Source organism: Fulmarus glacialis, unplaced genomic scaffold (genome assembly GCF_000690835.1).
Source record: "Fulmarus glacialis isolate BGI_N327 unplaced genomic scaffold, ASM69083v1 scaffold286, whole genome shotgun sequence".
Lineage (NCBI taxonomy): Eukaryota > Metazoa > Chordata > Aves > Procellariiformes > Procellariidae > Fulmarus > Fulmarus glacialis.
Window position 1 is genome coordinate 127,250 of NW_009219845.1, and position 15,631 is coordinate 142,880.

General features: G+C 39.4%; 1 protein-coding gene across 1 annotated transcript in view; it reads left to right on the forward strand.

The window, feature by feature from the left end:
• The window catches only part of STAG1 (stromal antigen 1), a 155,609-nt gene that overhangs the window by 102,036 nt on the left and 37,942 nt on the right, over positions 1–15,631 (forward strand). Inside the window, exons 13-19 of the mRNA XM_009580516.1 lie at positions 710–824; positions 3,053–3,170; positions 3,655–3,758; positions 6,128–6,220; positions 6,344–6,433; positions 6,620–6,823; positions 11,083–11,153. Of these exons, the coding sequence (XP_009578811.1) occupies positions 710–824; positions 3,053–3,170; positions 3,655–3,758; positions 6,128–6,220; positions 6,344–6,433; positions 6,620–6,823; positions 11,083–11,153 (795 nt within the window). The remainder of the gene's footprint in view (positions 1–709; positions 825–3,052; positions 3,171–3,654; positions 3,759–6,127; positions 6,221–6,343; positions 6,434–6,619; positions 6,824–11,082; positions 11,154–15,631) is intronic.

Consider the following 15,631-nt stretch of genomic DNA (forward strand, 5'->3'; position numbering starts at 1 on the left):
TTTCACATTTCTAATTTGCTTTGTGACTGTGGTTTCACTGTAAAAGCAAGGAACAGTTTTCAAACTTCTCGAAGTGAAACAATCATTGCTCTAACTGTAATGTAGACACATCTGAGATCTCTTTAAGCTAGCAAATTTGAGCATTGAGAGTAGTTTGGAATTAGCCATGCATCAGGGAACTCAATGCAGAATGTATAATTCACCTGAAAAAAAAACCCAAATAATTGACTGGTAGCTTGCTTTATCCTTTATGCTGCTACTGGTACCTGAGGTTGGTTGTTTAATGGGATGTCAAGTTTGTTTATACCATATCCCAGTCAGCGTGACCACAGTGAAGATACAACCTTAGTTCTTAAGGCACTAGTGGAATAAGTGCTACCACCATTGTAAGACTTGATAAGTTAAAAATGCAAAACTATACAAATTGTGCAAATATATAAAACTGTGCAAAATCTTTCAATATAAATATGTTTTGGAGAGCATTTTCCTGTGTGAAATTCTTCCAGCCCTATGAACTTGAAGTCTCTGAAGATAAATTCATCTCTTCAGACAGGTAGAGGTCATGAAATTCCCTTGAAAGAAATAGCTTGAGATACTTTCACTATGTTTTATGAACAAATCTACTATATCAAGAATGAATGCTCATCATATTGTTGCAGGAATGAGATTTGTTTTGATAAACGTGATAGCTCCTTTTGCTTATTTTTAGACTGTTCAGCAGACATGATCCCCAAGCTGAAGAGGCTCTAGCAAAGAGGAGGGGACGAAATAGTCCAAATGGAAACCTTATTAGAATGTTGGTTCTTTTCTTTCTTGAAAGTGAGGTAAAAAATTCATTTTTAACATTTCATGTTTAATAAAACCTGGAACTTAAGTAGTGATTTATCAGCATACAGTAACAAGTTGTCTTTCTTACCTTTTTTTCTCGTAATTCCAGAAATACTGTATGCCCTTTACCCTGCCCCCCATTTCCTTGTCCATCAAGCAAATTTAACTCAAAATCTTCTTCATGGTTTATTTTGCTCTTGCATGTCCCCATTGCACTCAGTACTGCATTGCTGGTAGTATGGTGGCTGTTAGGATTCATTGCTACATAGAAATGTAACTGGTTCTTTTTTTTAAGATAACCATGTAAGGAGTATACCTCTGGAGTTACTCATTATGGTAAAATCATTTGAACCAGAAAGGAACAAAAATTACATAATATCTCAAATTACCATTAGAATCATAGAATAATTGAGAGTGGAAAGGACCTGAGGGTCATTAGCTCAAAGCACAGTCAGCTGTGAGATTAGATGAGGTTGTTCAGGGCTTTGTGCAGTTGCATCTTGAAAACGTCGGAGGATGGAGACTGCAGGCATGCATACAATGACATTAAATGTTTGATGAATACATTCGAGATGTGATGTGCCCATAATTTATGTCTGTAGAGATAGCATATATGGGAAGTTTTATGGTAGGCATACTAATAGTAATTTAGGGTGGGAATGGCAGTGGAGTAGAGGAAAACTTGAGAAGATAAACTGTCAGATACAGGATGCTCTGAAGATAGAGGGGGAAAGGTTTAAAAATGATACATTTGATTTGGTAATAAATACGTGGCAAAGGAAGAGTGAAAGAAAGGAATCACAGAAATGTTTCTCTATAGAAGGGAGGGTAATGTATTTTGTGTAAAAAGCAAAAGGAAAAGGTATTGCAGTTGGGTATTTTAATTGTTATGAAGCCTTGAAAAAGAGACTTGACTGTGAGGATGAAAAGAAACACAATCGGAGATGCTGAGAAGGAAGGATAACATTCAGGTACAGTGCTAGTGTTAACATTTTTTAGAAACGCCTTATAAACGTACAAGTTAAATCTGGATGAAATGTCACTACCTATGTGAGCCTTCAGTCTGCTGTCTGAATGTATTTTTAGCTCCGGCTTCTTAAAAACTTAGATTGTAATAGATCATTGTATTTTCTCGTGAAAATACCTTAAATCTGAGTGCATGTGATTGGAAGTTACATAGTGTTAAGCTTGTCTATCCTTGTGAGGAGAAAAGAAACTCAGCTTTGCTCCCAAAGCCATGATCAGCAAAGTGCCTTCCCATGCAAGCCGTACGCTGCTCCCCGAGATCGCCTCTCTCTCAGGGCCAGTTTTTGCTACTGCTGTTTTTGAGAGGGTTGTTACAAACAAAGTAGAATATTATGAGTCCAGTTTTAATAAAGACTTAGAGAATTGGGAGTTTCCGTCTGCATAGGACTAGAAGATGTAAGCACTGCAATCTTGAGAGGGTACATTCAGAAGAGGGAATAGGTAAACCTGTGACAAGCATCAGTAAGCTCTGACATTTTGCCCAAAGCTGTCAGAAGAAGAAGAGTAGGTAAACGTACTGACACCTCCTTCCCTACGCTCTTAGATGCTTTCCAGTTACAGAATCAGTCCCATGTCTGGTAAGCAAATCAGAACTGCATCTTGTGCTTGTTACTTTTTGATAGTGGTTAAAGATCAGTTTATAAAGCAGTAGAAGTCTATGGATTATTTTTCTCACTTTACAACAGTTGTGTTAATTCACATAAAAACATTTTTTGCAGTTAAAATTAGTGTTAATTCTATACCTGCTGAAGTCACTAGGATTTCTGCTACTGTTTTCTGAGCATGTAGCAGCATGTGTGAAGAATAAATGCCTGTTCAAAACGAGTATATTACAGCTCTCTTAGTCTCATGTCTCACCATCTCTCCTTTTTATAATGCAGTAAGAAAGTGAGGAAAGGTAAGTTTACGGCTTCTAGGTCAAAACTCAGAGAAAGATTTTTCACAGACAAGCTGCTTTATGGAAGAGAAGCTCAATTTGCGTTTATTCCATTTTCCATTAAGACATATCCCCATTGTCATGCAATTGTATCATTCAGTTGGAAGAAGAACTTCCAGAGTTAGTTTCAGACTGAATTTTCTTTCCAACTAACGTAAGAATACATGCCCAGGACACTCTCCGTGACCAAATGATTGTGAAAGTTGAAGAACTGCTGCCTGTACCAGAATGGTGTACTGATGGTTGCTTTGGGTTTTCTAGTTGCATGAACATGCAGCCTATTTGGTGGACAGTTTGTGGGAGAGCTCTCAAGAACTGTTGAAAGACTGGGAATGTATGACAGAATTGCTCTTGGAGGAACCAGTCCAAGGAGAAGAAGGTAGTTGTTTAACCTCTATACTTCATTGATATTGCACAACATTGCTAATTATTCCTTAAAAAGATGTTTCTGTGTAACCTAGTGGGGTTTGATCTTCTAGATGCGACCCAATGTTCTTTGGGAGATAATACTTCATGACGGTGAGAATATTTTATAAGGAAGTGACAGTGAACAGTCAGTCACTCTCTGTCCTCCATGATGCTCTTTATTTTGTAGATCGTTGTTATATTACCCCTCATTCATCCTTTTTCCAGACTGTATTTCCCTGGACTTTTTTCAGCTCTGCTGTATCCATTTTGAGATGGTGTGAATGGTAATTCAAAGAGCAAGCAAGAAATCCTTGGTTTGATAAATGGGGCAAAATGACATTGTCTCTGTTGTTCTCTATTCTCTGTGTTTTACAATAGCATTCACAGATTTGTCTTCTTTAAGATGTCTTGCACACACATCAGAACTGATGTTACTTGTTCTTTTCCCTCTGTAGCAATGTCTGACCGGCAGGAGAGTGCTCTTATTGAGCTGATGGTGTGTACAATCAGACAAGCTGCTGAAGCACATCCTCCAGTAGGCAGAGGCACTGGCAAGAGAGTAAGTGGTACTGCAATAGGTAGCTCAGACCTGTGTGTGTTACTGTAGTAACAAAATATTTGTCTACAATGCCACATTTTGACACTTTTAAATTAGATTTTTAGAATTGGTGTTTCCTGTTTCATGTGAACATTTTTGAAGAAAAACAGTAGAAATTCTATTTCTGGACATGTTTGGGGTTTTTTTTGTTTGTTTCATTTTGGGTTTTGCTTTGCCAAGTTAAGTAATATAAATTTACAGCATGAAAATCTTTTTTTTAATTATTTTTTAGGTGTTCTTTTTATCATACCCCTGGCTTACCCTTGTAATTTACCCACATCTACAGCCCTTAATGTTAAGTCTAGTGACTGTTTGGGGATCAGTGGAATTCCATGCCTAAGGCTGGGCATGCACTTTTAAGTATTTCAGTATAAGTTACAAGGTTAGGGTGATCAACAGGCTTTCAACTGTATTCTCCATAAATACAGCATCCATGTTCCAAAAGAGTCTCAACTTCCCAAACATATTTCCCTGATTTTTGGTAGTCCCCCTCTTATTTAGGTTAGACTAAAATGAAATAAACCTATGTGAATGTTTGGTCCTTCTCTTAGGTTCTGTTCTGAATAAGTCTTAGTCACAGTCTTAGTGAAGGGGAAATCTGGAGATAGACTTAGCATTCTTTATTGCTAAACGATATACAGTTAACTTAGCTTCTTAATTTTTATGTGCCAAAAGCAGATTAGCCTCAGGTCCAGAAACAGCATCCCAGGAGAAGCTCCAAGAAGCCATCAATTTAAACATGCATTATGTACTTTAATTTATAAAGCATATTCTAAGAAATTCCTAATTTATTAAAACATTTCAGGGGTGAGGGGGGAATCTATGAAAGCACTTACTCAAATTTGCACGAGCATGTATTATCCTGTGTTACCAAAACTGTATTGTAAGCACATCTTTACTGTGTTTTGGTTCTAGCAGACAAAGCAACCTTTAAATTTAACAAAAATGTCATGTTTGTATTTTCTGTTTGGAGCACCAAATAATGTCACTATTAGCTTTCTGGGTATTTTTGCTATCTCAAGAGATCTACAGTTCAGTTCACTTAAGTTCAGCAAATTGCTTAGTCTTAGATTTTCAATATCTGTTTTTCTTCAAAGCTAAAGAAAACACTTCAGTAAAATAAATTTCACCTTCTGAAGGATGATCAAAAGAGCCTCAAGATCATCCTAGGGACCCACATTAATTAACAGCACCACGGAGTAGCAGTATTTGGTCACCAGAATATGACTGGCTTGTCAGGGGGTGGGAGCCTGACTTGCTAGCTGCGTTTGTGTTGCCTTCTGATGAGCTAGCGGCTTTTGCTGGCGCGGGTGGTGCTGCACTGCGAGTTGGCACAGGAGGCACGTGTTTTGTTTCCAGCTGTTCCTCCTCACTCACAGAGGGATGTAGGTATGACATTTAGCTTTTGCTTCTTTTCAGTTAGATCATGAGTTGTGGGATGGTAACTGCAGGGATCTCTGACTTGTCAGTAGAGGTTTGTCATGTTCTCATGATCTCGCTAGCGTATTCTCTGAGTTGTAATGGGAGCAGATTTCTAATCATGCACTCACCTTCTTGTGAAATAGTTTCTTCTCTGACTTTAGCTTGTAACCCTTATTGTGCGGTCTGGCAGCTTTGCTATACATAAATCATTAGCTAACTTGAGTATTTTATTATCATTATTTGTTTTCAAAAGTATTCTCTCCTTTTCTGAAGCCAAGAAGCCAGATCTAAGCTTTTATGAAGCATGCTGTTTTGATTATTGTCTCTCTATTCACTTTTTCAAGGTGGTTTTGCTATGACAGCATTAGTAGCTTCAGTATATGTGTCACTGAAATTTGTAAATGAGTTCTGTGAACTTGGATGTATGTTCTCACTGAGAATTACATTCCAGTTTAGAGATGAGGCCATGAATCTGCTAATGAAAATCACTGTTACAGTGTGGTTTGGTTTTGGTTTTCTTAATTATACTTCACTTTGCCCTGAGGTCTTACATTAACACTTTGTTTAATGTGTGAAAGCCAGAGCTCAATTCACTTGGAAGCAATAGCAAAACTTCCACTGACTTGGGTTATATTTGAATTTCGATCCTAAAAAAATATTGATGTGTCGAGACAGTATCACGCTGGATGATACGGTATTTTCCTTTTCAATCAAGGCTTCTTAGGACACATGGTCTTCCCATTTAATCACTCTTCAGTCCAAATGTGTTTGAGTTTTTTACTCCCTCCTCTTTTGATTTATTAAAAATACACTTGCATGGATTTTTGTTTGTAATACAAACTTCAGAAAAATTAATGAATGCTATATGCAGAATTGTATTTACTTTAGTTGTTTTTGATCACTTGCAGGTTTTGACAGCAAAAGAAAGAAAAACTCAGATAGATGACAGAAATAAATTGACTGAGCATTTCATTATTGCACTTCCTATGTTGCTATCAAAGGTATGTTTTTCAACAAAATAAATCTCTCACTGGTATTTACAACTGTCTAAACTTTTTCATTGTGTAGTGTAGGTGTTTATTTTTACATCACTATTTTTTTGTTTTGTTTCTATGATGTTCTAGTATTCCGCTGATGCCGAGAAGGTTGCAAATCTCCTGCAAATCCCTCAGTATTTTGATCTGGAAATCTATAGCACGGGCAGAATGGAAAAGGTATAGTACATTGGGCAAGAAGTCTGATTGCTTTCAAGTATCTGATTACTATTCTGGTCACACAGTACTGTGCCTTCATTCAGCATATTGATAATCTAACCTTGATTTGGTGTATTCTTCAAATTACTTTCTCTGAGTTTCATTGTTCAGATAAGGTGAAAGCTGAACTTCTTTTCTGATCTACAGCATCTGGATGCCTTACTGAAACAGATCAAGTTTGTTGTGGAAAAGCATGTGGAATCAGATGTTCTCGAAGCCTGCAGCAAAACCTACAGCATACTCTGTAGTGAAGAATATACAATCCAGAACAGAGTTGACATAGCCCACAGCCAACTAATTGATGAATTTGTGGATCGATTCAACCATTCTGTAGAGGATCTGCTGCAGGAGGTTTGTTTTCTTAAAATGAATTTAGTTAGACTATCTAAATTACGCTATGACAAACTGCAGAAAAACATTCTAACCAAGTCATTAAATTATCCATCTGAAGATGTAGTGCAGCAGCAACTATTTAATAATTATTTGGAGCTATTTCTCCATGTAGAAAATCCCTTGGACTAGCCATTAAGCCTGCAAAGCATTGATGCTGTAAAACAAAGACCACGGGACAATCCTGCTTCTGAAAATTTAGTCTATATTTAAACAATCCACATAAGAAATTAAATGGATGAATGGGTGAAAGCTGATGAAAAATGCAGAGAATGGTGCATTTACATTAATGTTTGTGGTGATTCCAGTAGTCCCAAATGGATGTGCAGGCAGCAGAATCAAGATTGGATTATGTCTGGAATGGAAGAGAGGATTTAGTAAAATATTTATAATGGCATATTGAAAGAGCTCTGGAAAGAATGAAATAAAGATACAGGTCTGAAACCTGGAGGTACCTGGGATTTACTTGTCAGAATTTATCCCTCAAAATGCGTAAGACACAATACATTAAATAAGAATAGAAACCTTACTCATTTTTTCTTGCTTTACATCAATTTAACTTTGTGTAGCACTGATCAATTTGTTGTAATTCTCATGCTTTTTGAACATAACTTAAGGGCTGCATAGATCTTTTTCTTCACTACTTCTAGTCATGCATTGCACTGTGGCAGATACATTTAATTTTTGATGTACATTTGTGGAAAATTAAGCTACAGTCTCTTTTTTACAATTGCATATTAAAGAAAAGCTTTTTTCTATCTTTAAGTAATATGCCACATACAGGCATACTGTATATATGCCTTGTCACATTGCAGAGTGAATAAAAATTTGTCTGTTGCTGTAGGAATGTACATGAGTAAAAAAGGCAGTGCATGTAGGAAGCAGGCACTCCACAACCCAGAGGAGTTAGTGCACCGCTGTACATTCTTTGATAGAATACATTTAGTTTGCTGTCTACCTGTCTGCCATTTATATGTGCTTTCTCAGAAAATTCTGAGCAGAACCTGAAAACACGTTCCAGGATTTGTGCTACATCTCTGCCCATCTGTGTGTGGCAAGGGAATCCTTTCAGCTAATGCCCCGTTACATGTCTTAGCTGTCTCTTTTAATAGCCATGGATTTTTGAAGTTCCTCACCTCTGGCCAACAGCACCAAAAACTCCAAGACAAAAACCTTGGGGAATCTGTTGCTGAATTGGGTAGCAAAAAGGGCTAAAGATGGACTGCCAGCACAAAGATCCAGCTTCAGAACCAGCTGAGTTCTCCACACCAGATGCCCAGCAACTAATCACCATAAATGGTGGCCTTCGCTGTTTCCTTTGGTACCCACTGACAGAGGTTTAGGAACTCTGGTGAGGTCCTCACATTTTCACTATCCACACATCCAAGACCAAGGTTCAGTCTGGCTCTATATGCAGGGACAAATCTCCTATGTTGTTTCTCCAAACCTGGCTCTTGGAGAATCTTCAGCTTATGTCTCCACAGCTAAGCTCAGATCAGCAAAAAGCATCTCATTCACACTGTCTTGTCTTGAGACGGAAGAAAGTGCCTATGGGTTTTTTCAAGAATCACACCAAGAAGCAAGTGGAATCCCAGTTCTTTGACACTGACTTGCCATTTCTGTTATACTGTCTTGTTGTAAGACATTATGAAAATGTCTCTTTTCAGCTTTTTCTCATAGTTTTGTCTTGGAACTTCTCCAAAGCAAATGCCATGTTTGTTCTCTTTGGAGACAGTTGTGTAACAGCCAGTGTAACAAACAGAAATTATGTCTGTCTGAGGACATGCAGCTTTTTTGGAAAAGCCCCCTTGAAGTTTCCGCACTGTTCAGCTGTATAGATGTTATTCATCCATGGATTCATTCAAGGATTCAGAGGTGGCATTCTGTTCCCTGGATAGTTTCACCCAAGAAAAGATGCACTCACCATTTTATTAGTATTGCTGAGACACCCACAGACAATTTTTTCAACCATAATCCCAAACTCAGTTAGCAAATACAGGAACACTTTGATTCCTCCTGCCGTACAGCAGCTGCTCTTTCTCTGACTTGCCCATTCTCCTCCACACAGCAGCTCGAAGAGGGGTCGAGACAAGAACCAGTCCTCTAGTTCTGTCAGCTCCTTTTCTGTCCTCCACATACTCTTCTGGAAGCCAGCAGTCCAGTTAGTGTTGAGTTTGGTTTACTATAGCGTCAGTCCTCTTGTTCTTGTATTGTCTGATCTGAGGACATCCAGTGCTGTCCTTCCCTTTGCTACCTCGCAGTCCCTAGCAGTATATTTTCAGAAGCCCTTCTTAGGGAGTCCTCTTCCACAGGCAGTGTGGTCTCTGGGCCTCAAAGAACCACGTTCCAACACTACAAGCAGTAAAGATGAAAGGAGATTGGAAATCTACCTCTCTTCCACTCCCAGCCCACATTTCAGATCAGGTAATGCCAGCAAAGCGTTTAGGTCCAGCTGTTTTAGACTAGGGATACGTGAATGTTGAGAGAGTTCAGAAAACACACTCAATGTTTTAGGTGCACTGGACGGGTCTGCAGTCCTGTCCTCTCCCTTGCTGACGCTGCTTGAAAGATCCCTCCAGCCTCACCTTTTGCCCAAGGGGAATCAGGTGAGAGCAACGAGATGCTGGGATTCATAAACAACTTCCCACCAGTCTTCTCAGGAGAAATGAGCTAGGGGAGAAGAACATTTTCCTGCAGTTTTCCTTTATTACTAACTGCTGTTGAATCAGGAAGCCGGTAACTGCTTATACCCACTCCATTTCCCTCCACTTCTCTTTGCAGGCGGCTTCTCTTCATGCAGTACTCCAGTGCGAAAAGCCCTGAAGGATGCACTGAGACTACTGGGCAGAGAACAAAGACTGGGCTCATGAAGGAACATGGGCCAGTGATACCAAAATACTTCTGATGTATCCCCTTCCTTTACCCAGCTTGGGAAGGAGCAGAGAAATGCAAGCAAGGGCTTATGATCTTTGTGTGTATTCACTTGCATGAGAGAGGGATGAGGACTGAGGATTTCAGAGAAAAGCTGTGTCTGAAAGTCGTATGAAAAATGAAGAATTAAGAGGTTTAGATCCCTAAGGAAAAGGGAGTGTGGAGGTCAGACATGTGACTTAGGAAAAAACACCAAGACAAAAGTAGGAGAAAGCAAGAAAGAGAACAGCGGTAGCAAGGATTTTAAATTTTGGCCTTTGTGATATTCTTTGCTAGGTGATACTTGGTAGAAGAATTAATTTTAATAAGTTTATTTCATAATCTTAAAGAGATTTTAAATTAAAAAATGTGCATACTTGTACCCAAGCAAGTATCCCACTGCTTTATGGCTTCCCACTAGGTTGATAATGAGAGAAACATTGATTGACAAATTGCATATGAAGGCAGGAAAATGTTTTAATTGTTAGGCTTTTAGACGGAAAAAAAAAGATCAAAATGAAATGGAGAAGAATTGTTGTAAGTGGGTTTCCTGTTTCAGAAAGTTGCTGGAAAAACTAAGTTTTGCAAGTACCTTATTTCCACTTATTTCACTAAGAGAATTTGCTGTTCAGTTTGCATAAAATATTAGGATAATGATATTTTAAAATGCCAGAAAGAAAAAATTAAATTTAAAGGAAAAGTTTTGATTGTATTGTGCAATATTTATTCTTGGACTGTTGTTTCCCCAGATTTGTAAAATCTAAGTTAAAAAAACCCCTTCCATCCAGTTCTGAATGTATGTCAGTCTGTGCACATAATGTGATTGTCATGCATTACGGTGTGTAACACAGCGAACAGCAATGAAGGATATGAAAAGAAAGAAATTTTCCCACTGATCATTTTAAAAAACTTGCTGTTGACATCTGCAGGTTTCTGGCGTGGAGCAAGGCAAGCATTTATTCTTGTAGCACGTTCATCAGCTGATGGTTAGACTGTAGTTCAGTCCTTCTTGTAAAATAAGGTAGAACTCAGATTTTATTCTTGGCAATGATTTTTACTGCTAGAGGATACTGGTTTGAGTATTCGTACAGTGATACTGCTGAATATTGTCAGATAATCTTGCTTATTTCCTAGTGCTATGCAGTGGTTATTTAAATATTATTATTATGGAATCTAGATAAAAGTCATTGGAAAATTTGGAGTCGGTTTTGGTGTCAACATAAACCCTGAAAGGAATCTGCTCCTCCCTGTGCAGTAATGTACTCTGCTGGATTGCTGAACTGGCTTCATGGATTTCCTTTCATTTTCAGGGAGAAGAAGCTGATGATGATGACATATACAATGTGCTCTCCACATTAAAGAGGTTAACCTCTTTTCACAAGTAGGTGATTTTTTTCCCTCAAAAATTTACTGTTAATTTTATCATTTCTGCGAGTGTCAGTTGATGTCTAGTGTTAAGAAATGAGAAAATATATGGCCTGAAATACGAAATAGAGATTAATGAACGATTAGTGGCATTTCTCAGTATAACTGTTTGGATTAATTTGGGTCCTTGCTTAGTTAATGCTATTACTTTTACAGATTTGATTTGCAAGTGGCATACCATCCCTTACACTAAATGCGTTTACACCTATGAGAGTTTTACTAGAAGTCATACTCCCCTGCACGACAGACAGTCAATGCACAAGGGACTTGCCTCCGGCACCAGTGGATGCAGGCCAGATCTTTGCTTTGAGCCTCAGCTTAGGGGAGCCCTGGAGGAAGTTGTTTCTCTCAGTTTCTCAATGCCTTTGAGGTATTTCTCCTCAAAATTATGGAAATAAGTAATAGTAATAATAATAATAATAAAGAGTTTATGATGAGAGTCTGGAAGATGCATTCTCTTCCTGCAGAAATGCCAGGAATAGTTTCTAGTTGAATTGTTGGCAAAGTCTAACCGTGTGGATTGCACAGAAACTCCTTCGCTAAGCGTGAACCAGCCCAGTGGAACCAGGCAACAGCTTTTCAGGGTCCAGCTGCTCTCAGTTAGACCTACGGGCACCCTCATAACTTGTAGAGCAACCTGGAAAATTTCACTGGAACTGTGAATTTTGGAGCATAGCACAAAGACGTAATTTGCCCCTCCTATCAACTGTAGGACGTAATTGCTCGTGGTCAGCATGTAAGAAAGCTTCATATGCAGATGGCTGAGAGCCACAAATCATGTCTTCCTTACCACAAGACGCAAAAGGACTTTGCTTCTGCTACCTCTTTTATACCAATTGGTTTTAGTGATTTCATTTCTCTTTTTTTTCTGTGCTTAGTCTTCACGTATCCTGAATTCTGCATTGGATCATTGTATGAAATGGTTCTGCAATATCTACTCTTTGTTTCCATTCAACAAGAGTCCCACCGAGATCATTAAATCGTTACTAATTTCTGTAGTGCAGCAGGCTGACACATGTGCAAATTAGGTTTTCAGTCTCCCTGGTAACACGCTGGAGTCACTTCTGCCTTTCCTGAGAGGACTGGTGAAAGCTGTAGTTCACATCCAAGAAGGAAACACAAATCTTAAGGCTTATCTGAGAGTCTCCCATATATATTTTTTCCTTAAGGGTTCTAAAACTCAAGAGACAATTCAGACTGTAAAGAAAGCTTTGTAGAATGACACAAATCAGGGTCGGGGACATCGACCTTCACCTTCAAAAAAAGGAAAGAGAAAAGAATCAGATCTAAAGAGCTGAAGAGCAGCTGTGTATCATTTCTCAGCTGATTCGTTATTTATGATTATAGTTCAATGGGAATTTCTAATTAATATCTGCTTCCATATAAAGAAGTAATGAAATCTTTTCATTGCTCTACTGATTGTTATGTCTGATGTGATTTCTTTATGAAAGGAAACAATTATACCATCTGAGACAGAATTTTTAGCTACGAGGTTAGGATCTTCAATTCAAAACTTGCATCAAGCGTTCTCATCTCAAAGAACAGTGGCTGTTGTCTGATACTGTCATTGTCTGTCATCAACTGGGAGCCAAAAGAAATTAAATCAATGGAAGGAGTTGAAATTGCAGGCTAACAACTGGTACCTTTCACATCATCTAAAAGTGCACTGCTAAAGTAGTTGCTGAGGCTTCAAAAAGAAAGAAGTCCCTCTCTTCTTCCAGTGAGAGAAATTCCACTCTACGTTATCTGCACTTGTGTTTTCTTGGTAGTTGCTGTTTCTTTATATTCTAGGAAAAAGAAGCCCAGCAAGTTGAAAAAAAACATGGTAGGGGATTATCAGAAAAGCCTTCGAGACCAGAAAGCTTCTATATTGAGATTTCCCAAGCCGGAGCTAATCCTTTTTCTGAGAGGGTCATAGCAACAAAAGGCTCACATCACGCTTTTTGATTCATGTCTTTTCATCAAACAAGGATATTAATATTCCAATACAAATGAAATTCATCATTACAATGTTTCCCTCCAAGTTTTCAGAATAGAATAATAAATTTTCTTGAAGTCTTCTGAATAGAATACCTGGAGTATATACTTGGGCTGCTGCTTTGCCAGGGTCAAACTGATCTTTATAGCAGTTTTTTCTGTCCTTAAGTACATGGACACAATTTTTCTACGCTGACTCCAGCCAAATTCAGCTGAGCTTTCACACATAACACGTCAGTGCTGTAGCAGTTTGTATGCTGCAAAATATCAGCATTTCACAAAGCTGATGAAGGGTCTAGAGCACAAGTCAGGAGCGGCTGAGGGAACTGGGGTTGTGTAGCCTGGAGAAGAGGAGAATGAGGGGAGACCTCATCGCGCTCTACAACTGCCTGAAAGGAGGTTGTAGCGAGGTGGGGGTTGGTCTCTTCTCCCGAGTAACCAGCGATAGGACGAGAGGAAATGGCCTCAAGTTGCGCCAGGGAGGGTTTAGATTGGACATTAGGAAAATTCCTTCACCGAAAGGGTTGTCAAGCCTTGGAACAGGCTGCCCAGGGAAGGGGTTGAGTCCCCATCCCTGGAGCTATTGAAAAGACGTGTAGATGTGGCAGTTAGGGACATAGTTTAGTGGTGGACTTGGCAGTGCTAGGTTAACAGTTGGACTGGATGATCTTAAAGGTCTTTTCCAACCTAAACGGTTCTATGATTCTATGATTCTTATTTAATTACTTCAGTTAATTCAATGCAAGACACATGAATTTCAAGCATCATCTCCATCACTCTGGATGTGCCCTTTGATGCTGTCTTGTATATAGAATATTGTTTAACATTTAGAAATCAGGATTGTTGGTATCACTGTCCAGTAGTCCTCAGATATGATACTGACTTCATAAGCCTGCAGTGGCCATAGTAACTCTCCAGATATGCATCATGTTTTTATCAGTATAAGCATGATCAGTCAGGACACTTTCAAAACAGGTAAATTCATGGTCAGACCACATCTTCTCTTCCTATTATAGAAACCCTTTGCTTAACCTTTTCTCCAGTAGTTGACCAGTTCATCCTTCAGAGTAAGTTACTCAGAAGTTTGTTATATCCAGAAGAAGTAGAAATGATGATAAATGAAACCTCAGTAGAGAAATTAGACTGTATCTAGCATAGCTGTTCAAAGCCCAAGGTACAGTTTCTATCACTTTGTGCTTTTTTAAAAAGAGAAGCAGTTTTGTGGATGGAGAGATCACCTCTTCTAAAAGGAAGTTTTCTAAGCTGCTGCTTTCCATGCTTTCAGAAACACTGTGGAACTGGTACCTTTACTTCATCTGACTACTTTCTGGCAGAAACATGCCCCAGCAGGGATGAAAAGAAACCTTTGATTAAATGTTGGGCCTTGTTTTCTGTAATCCGTGAAGACTCTCTGACATGGAAGGGACTGAGGGAAAATTCTGTGTGAATTTTCATTCTAGGAGCCTCTGTGTCAATCTGAACCTCTGTGGAGAATTGTGTTGTGTCCAAGGTACCTTTATAACTATCGTTTTCATAAAATCGTAGAACAGTTTGGGTTGGAAGGGACCTTTAAAGGTCATCTAGTCCAACGCCCCTGCCGCGAGCAGGGATATCTGCAACTAGATCAGGTTGCTCAGAGCCCCGTCCATCCTGACCTTGAATGTTCCCAGGGATGGGGCATCTACCACCTCTCTGGGCAACCTGTGCCAGTATTTCATCACCCTCAGCGTAAAAAATTTCTTCCCTATATCTACTCTGAATCTGTCTTCTTTTAGTTTAAAACCATTCCCTCTTATCCTATCACAACAGGCCCTGCTAAAAAGTCTGTCCCCATCTTTCTTATAAGCCCCCTTGAAGTACTGAAAGGCCGCAATAAGGTCTCCCCAAAGCCTTCTCTTCTCCAGGCTGAACAACCCCAACTCTCTCAGCCTTTCCTCACAGGAGAGGCGTTCCACCCCCCTGATCATTTTTGTGGCCTCCTCTGGACCCGCTCCAACAGGTCCATGTCTGTCCTGTGCTGAGGACCCCAGAGCTGGAGGCAGCACTGCAGGGGGGGTCTCACCAGAGCGGAGCAGAGGGGCAGAGGGTTTTGGTTGCTAAGTAGTTCAAAAGAGACAAAGGCATACCAGAATATGCCTAAAGTCAATGTGGAGGCTCTTCTTTAAGGAAGTTTATATTGAAAAGCCCTATGCAACTTGTATATAGTTAGAATTTTTCAGCTTCGGAAGGTGAAAAGCTCTTCCTGAGATGCGCTGTAAGGCCAGGCCCCGAGCAAAGAGCTGAGGTGCCCCCAGCTGTCACGGCAGTGGGGCGTGCCCCTGTGACGGCTGCCTGGCGTGGAGGGCGCCAGAATGAAAAGGCAGAAATGGGACAGTTTTCCCTTTCGTATTCTCTGTAGGATAATCTATGCTGATATCTGCCTCTGCACACCGAGGAGATTTTACTGCTTTAATTACA